The sequence below is a fragment of the Branchiostoma floridae genome, chromosome 17 (genome assembly GCF_000003815.2).
Source record: "Branchiostoma floridae strain S238N-H82 chromosome 17, Bfl_VNyyK, whole genome shotgun sequence".
Classification (NCBI taxonomy): domain Eukaryota; kingdom Metazoa; phylum Chordata; class Leptocardii; order Amphioxiformes; family Branchiostomatidae; genus Branchiostoma; species Branchiostoma floridae.
In genome coordinates, this window is record NC_049995.1 from 18,987,056 (window position 1) to 18,993,254 (window position 6,199).

The 6,199-nt window shown below is 44.3% G+C and overlaps 1 protein-coding gene across 1 annotated transcript in view; it reads right to left on the reverse strand.

Moving 5' to 3' along the window:
- Window positions 1–288: 288 nt before the first annotated feature.
- The window catches only part of LOC118404473, a 17,543-nt gene continuing 11,632 nt past the window's right edge, over window positions 289–6,199 (reverse strand). Inside the window, exons 4-8 of the mRNA XM_035803548.1 lie at window positions 2,695–2,743; window positions 1,872–1,925; window positions 1,361–1,436; window positions 957–1,001; window positions 289–385 (exon numbers count right to left, since the gene is read on the reverse strand). Of these exons, the coding sequence (XP_035659441.1) occupies window positions 289–385; window positions 957–1,001; window positions 1,361–1,436; window positions 1,872–1,925; window positions 2,695–2,743 (321 nt within the window). The remainder of the gene's footprint in view (window positions 386–956; window positions 1,002–1,360; window positions 1,437–1,871; window positions 1,926–2,694; window positions 2,744–6,199) is intronic.

Genomic DNA, 6,199 nt, shown 5'->3' on the forward strand with positions numbered 1-6,199 from the left:
TCCTTTCCCTGATTCCGGGTCTCTGTTGGTTTCTTCCAACCAGCGATTCAGGTCGTCTGCAAATCAGGAAGACGCTTCGATTAGCATCGAACATTCAAGGTTGACTCAAGGTCACTAGTGGTTTAAATGTCGTATCAAGGTCATCTGAGCACAAAGTAGCCTCTGAAGGTCGATCATCTACCATAACGCCACTAAGCGTAAACCATGTAGTAAAGGACTGCTCAAGGTCACCGAAACCCTCCCTAACCTTGACCCTTACCCTACCCCGGTAACCCCGTGACCTTACCGTCATGGCCGTCTCCACTTCTTGCGCCTGTAGAATGTTTCTGATTGACCCCAGCTGTCCAGCAGCCGCCTCAGGTCACTGAACACGTCCTCCTCTATCCTGTGGGGGGAGGGGGGCGGAAACACTATGCTTGACTCTTGGTCGTCATAAAAGTCTAATGGCATAGTATTGTAACAAAGCTAGCCATGCATTTCCGTTTGGTCACACGTCAGCAAAATGATCCCATCATGTATGTCTCTGGTTACAACTGCAGCACTGGAACAAACTTGGACCCGGGCCAACGGAATTGACAATCTTCAACACACACCAAGACAAACAAACTGACGGGGGTGATAACTTTCAATGTGACGCACTGACTGCCATTCAACCTGAAACACCTGCACAATCTGCGAGCATCGGTAGGCGGCGCGCAATTAACGGCCACCAATAACTTACTGTGAGAAATGTGTCATTACACTGGATGGAACTTTGCGTGGAGGGCAGACGGTAGTGAAGAGAATTAATGAAAGGTTGAATGAATGGATGGATGGATGGTGGGTGGATGGATGAATGAATGAATGAATGAATGAATGAATGAATGAATGAATGAATGAATGAATGAATGAATGAATGAATGAATGAATGAATGAATGAATGAATGAATAAATGAATAAATGAATGAATGACTTACGGTTGCGAGTTCTGGCACCGAGAGCCGAACTGGGTCAAAGGGCACCTGGGGAAACATGACGTCACGTTATCTGACAGCCGAGTAATTGCTACATTAGTGACGCCATGAGGACGCCATTAGTTAAAATATTGCCACAGCTTTGACTGGTCGTTATGGTATCTATCTTTATTGCCTAATCTATTTTGGTAAGATTTAAACGCATTGGGTTTCATTTTCACACCTTTATCAGATTTTCCTTTTACTGATGACAGACATGGCCTCCTTCGGTCAAACCGGTGTATTATTCAACAATAAACATTGATTTAACTTCTGTTATCCAATTTCCTGTTCGAGAGCCCTTTATTAATTTCCATCTAGTATATTAATGTAAAACAGGAGAAAACACCGGAAATGACGCCACTCACGAGCAGGAGGCTGTTCCCATCGCGTATCTGCAACTTCCGCCGTTCAGGCAGTACCCCTCGTAAAACGCTGGGCATTCTGGGCAGGAACACACGTCACGTCACCATGGCAACCAAACACAGCCATTTTGTGTGAGAACAATTACGTTTGCATGCATTTTCCACCAACCTCCATGGATTTTCATTTGCATGTAGAGGGACCTGGCTAAATAGGGCGCATCATCTGCCAGATGAGTTAGCCGGCAATGCGATACCAATGGTGGTACTGCGGACGGTCAAAATCGCCCTTTTGTCAGTTTCTTCTACTTTCCTTCATTATTCGCAAAAACATTTGGTGGCAGAAAATGGCAGATGTTGTATAAAGGAGTGACTGATTTGCCAGAGGAAACAGCCAGCAGTCCTAAACTTGCCAACTGTCCACCAGCAATTCGTTCGTCAAATTTGTCATTTTTCTCATTTTCTAGCCGATAAAGAAGTCTGGTGCAGACAATCTACAACTGGTTTCTCCACCCACCTGTGAAATGGCTGGAGTCCCGCCTCTCTAAATGGTGCCGTCTGTTTCCCTCCTCTGGAAAAGACAAGATCATCTTTTGTATCAAAACGTCTTAATCTAATCAATTAACTTGTCAATCACAGCAAAAGGAGGCCAAGCAGTAGCAAGAATCTTTTATACACCTTTCTCACGCGGCGGCCATGATAGATCTAAAACGAGTTCAATGTGGCAAACAAAAGGCTGTCCATCATAATTAGCAGTTCGACCAATGGTAGCCTGCCAATTAGGAAATCGACCAATAAGTGAATGGCTGCAAATTCGTTAAAAATTTGCATTATTATGTTTTTATTTTGCATCTCTTAATGGACTATGGGGTCAGTCTACACTACTTTAAATTGCTACATCTTTCGGTGCATAACACTTCTTGTAATATTTATTATTCTATCTTATATCATGAAAATTTGTGTGGTTTGGGGGAAAACTAAATGGGACCTGATTTTAGAAATAAGTTTTGTCTGTTTGCCTCATTGACCTCTTCTTCGATCTATCATGGCCGCCGCGTGAGAAAGGTGTATTGGGCACCTAAGTATTGAGGCAACCGTTTTTGCCAAACTTTTTTATTCGCACGTACGCTCGCATCAGTTTTTTTGGTTCCCAGAGGATGTGATCCATCTACATGTAATCAAATCAACCTTGCCTAAGTATGAAGTTTTGTATTAACAAGCCTATGGGATAATTTTACAGGCCTAATATAAACACGAACATCAAAGCAAAGAACTAATCACAACAAAAAGAAGCTTGTGAAGTTTCCAGCAAGAATCTCTTGTCAGGGTTACTAACGAACCTTCTCTGACGTGTTTCTCACTCCGTCTTCTGTACACCCGGTCTTCCAGCTGCGGAAACAGAGAAATAAAGCAATGTTCAATCAATCATTTAATCAATCAATCAACCAACCAATTAATCAATAAATAAATAACGTTAACCTTTATCCTGCATGGGTGATGACACAGTGTATTTTGAACAAGTGCCTCAAATATGTGGTAAATGGTTTATTATTGATAAAAAACAACATCGGCTTGGCAATAAAAATAAGAACTGAATTGCACCGACTCATACAGTAAAATTAGCACAGCGTTATCAATGATACATATAACGGTTCACAGGATCACAATATTTACAAATGACATCTACTAATTAACACAAAATATGGTGTTTTCGGACTATTGCAATTACAATTTATGTACAAGTCGGTCTCTGAACAAGTTTACTAGTACTGTCCAGTACACATAGTAGATCAGTTCTTTAGGTCCTCAATGAGTAGTTTAGCCAGTGTAGGCTTGGCGCTCGTCGTGTATCGCCTTGTGCCCTTGGGTTGAGGGTACAGACACGAGTTTCTGAGTTGTCTACCAAATGTATTGGTCTAACCACCCTGCCCCACCTGCGATGTGACCTCACATAACCCCCTGGTCGCTTTAAGACCGTTTCTATTCCTACATTTCTGTTATCCTCATCAGAACACGTCATAACAGACCCTAGGTGTTAACCTGGCTGAATGCCGTGTTTTTAGCGCGCGGCTATTTTCGGCTTGCTGTAATCTTCCCCACAGATAAGGCGGCAGAAGAAAGTCGGAATGAGCCGCCCCCGGGCAGGACAGACGGTGTATTACGTGGGAACACCTGAGAACCACGGGACTATAGAAGCGGGCGGAAAAGTAGCAAAATTTGACCAAATAGGGTACTTTTCCAGGGAAATTTTGCCAACATCATTTAGAAGTGTTCCACTTCCTGCAGGCTCATGGCGTGTTAGTCACCCTACTTTCCCTGATCCTGCTTACAATAGCCTCTTATAACGGCCTGGTGGAGGATAGGGGCAACTTGGTCAGGTACACACAGCAGAAAATATGTACACGGTGCAGCATTAGACTTCATCCCCTCTCTCACACACACACAGTCACACACACACATACACATACACACACGTGCGCGCGCGTACACACACACACACACACCAACTCACACACATACCTACCTATCAACCTAGTCCCTTGACCTCCAGGTCGTTGAGGGACAAGGTAGATATGAAGATAGAGAGATACCTCCAGGCCTTTCTTTCACTTGCCAGTTCAGCATTTCACAATGCATACACATACGTATGCACATACGCATACACACACACATGCACAGAAACATGCATATGCACAGAAACATGCACAGAAACCCGCACACACCCCTACACACACGCGTTCGCGCGCTCATGATCAAACCCAGATAGATACAGACAGACAGACAGACACACATACAGACGGACCCAGATAGCTAGACACAAACAGTAGAGCCATAACGCCCCGGTACTGTGTAGTAAATAACAACCCATCTGTGTAGTAGCACAGCCCAACGCAAATCCCTGCGGCTTTAACGGCTTCACCTGAACACCGGGAGCTTCTATCGGCTCACGGTGGGGTTACGGCTATTTGTCGCTGCTAAAAAACATCCCGGACTAACCCGCCAGTCGGAAGCTGTGATTACACCAGACATTCGGCACGCTGAAAAGGTTTCCCTCCGCGAAGGACAGACTTGACAATGGCGGGAGAATGTTTGTCCCAAATCGGGTAGAATCCTTGTCATTTAGATTGTAGGTTTTATTCTGAAATGGTGTGTTGGGTTTTCACTGCGGTCACCTGGGCATGACGGGTTATCTACCTCACCTTGCCGGCGCTGTTTGGTTACTTTCCAAACAGAGATACCGCGAGACATCAAGAAAACAATACAAAATAGAAAGCCCGATAAAACGCCTAAAAACGTCAAATACAGCCGGAGCCTAACCCCTGCTTGGAGAGTAGTATGGTGTCGCTATTTGGTGTGTGCCACTATTAAGTGTGTGTCGGTGTTTGGTTCCTAACCTCTGCTTGTAGGAGAGTATTTTGGTGTCGCTATTACTATAGTATTTGGGTGCGTGCGGCTGTTTTGTTTACGCGTGGGAACTGTAAACACGCAAACAGCTCGGATCTCACTTCGCCCGCAGGCGGTTGGCAGGGACAACAATGGACTTGTCGGGCGCACTTTAATGTTTGAGCGGTTTTCAACAACAAAACAACACATGACATGAGATGACAGGACATGACAGGACGTGTTAGAGCCTGGTCTGATCGTACGATTGCAAACTGTGGGCAATTTTGGTGTTCGCAAGAGTCGTTCAAAATCTAAATGTCTTGTTCCAGAAAAGGATGTCTTACATCTCTGTCTTAAGTTCTAGGACATCAGATTCGCACTACTGCGACCTTCCAAGACTGCGACCACTTCGCACAGTCCCCAAGTTCTAAAACTGAAAAAAAAAAACACGGAAATTTAAAAGACAGCGAAGAATTCATCAGTTTTCACTCCTATGTACTGGCCTCACCAAAAAAAAAAAAAAAGAAAACCGTCTGGGGTACATTTTAATCTTCATGCCAAATAAATGAGTAACATGAGATGAAGGCATCAAACGAACCTTAAATGTTGCAAAATGTTTTACAAAAGCGAAAAGCTTAACTTTGTTTTTCACCTTCTCCAGTCCTGGTCGCAATGTCGGTCATTGACTCTGTTTGGAATCCGCGGTTACCATGGTAACAGCTACGTATAAGTAAACAGAAGAACAAGACTCGCCCCAGGGTGCATAGCGCTCGGAGTGACATGTGACCGATCGGAAAGTTCGCATCAAAGAAAAGTATGACATGAAAATGAGATATTTTTCTGACAAACCTTCTTTTTTAAAAATATTTTCCTCCTACAAACACCGTTTGTAAATATGACCCTGGCCTAAGCCGGTATGATTGGAGATATCCGAGCATTCTCCGGGGCCGAAGGTTCCGTTAAACCGACTTGAGTCGCCATAAATCCGCCTAAAGTCACCGGGATCATTACTTCATCCTAATGTTTATAAGGATCCCCTTAAGGACAGCGGCCCAACTGACGTAAAGCCCACCTGACGCTAAGTCCCGTAACGCTCACCTGACGCTAATTCCGCGTAAAGCTCACCTGTAGGACTAGTGTCCCACTTAAGTTAATACCCCACTATTAGCGTACAAAGCCACGATACACCAGAGCTGTTCCGCGTTTGGGAAAAATAACGCAAATTGTCGGACATGGAATGTTCCGGTACACACACGGTGTACTTGCGGTTAAACTCTAGTCAACTCATTTGGGTGGGATCGTGAGGCAGAGAAACCAGAGGTCATGGGTTCAAATCCTGCCATGTTACTGAGCTTGTACCCTTGGGAAAGACATCTAAGGTAACTTTCCTCACTCCATCTAGCCTCCATAGCAGGCTCTCTATGGCCTTTTTTGGCACTTTTGCTGGCCATTTCTTTTTGT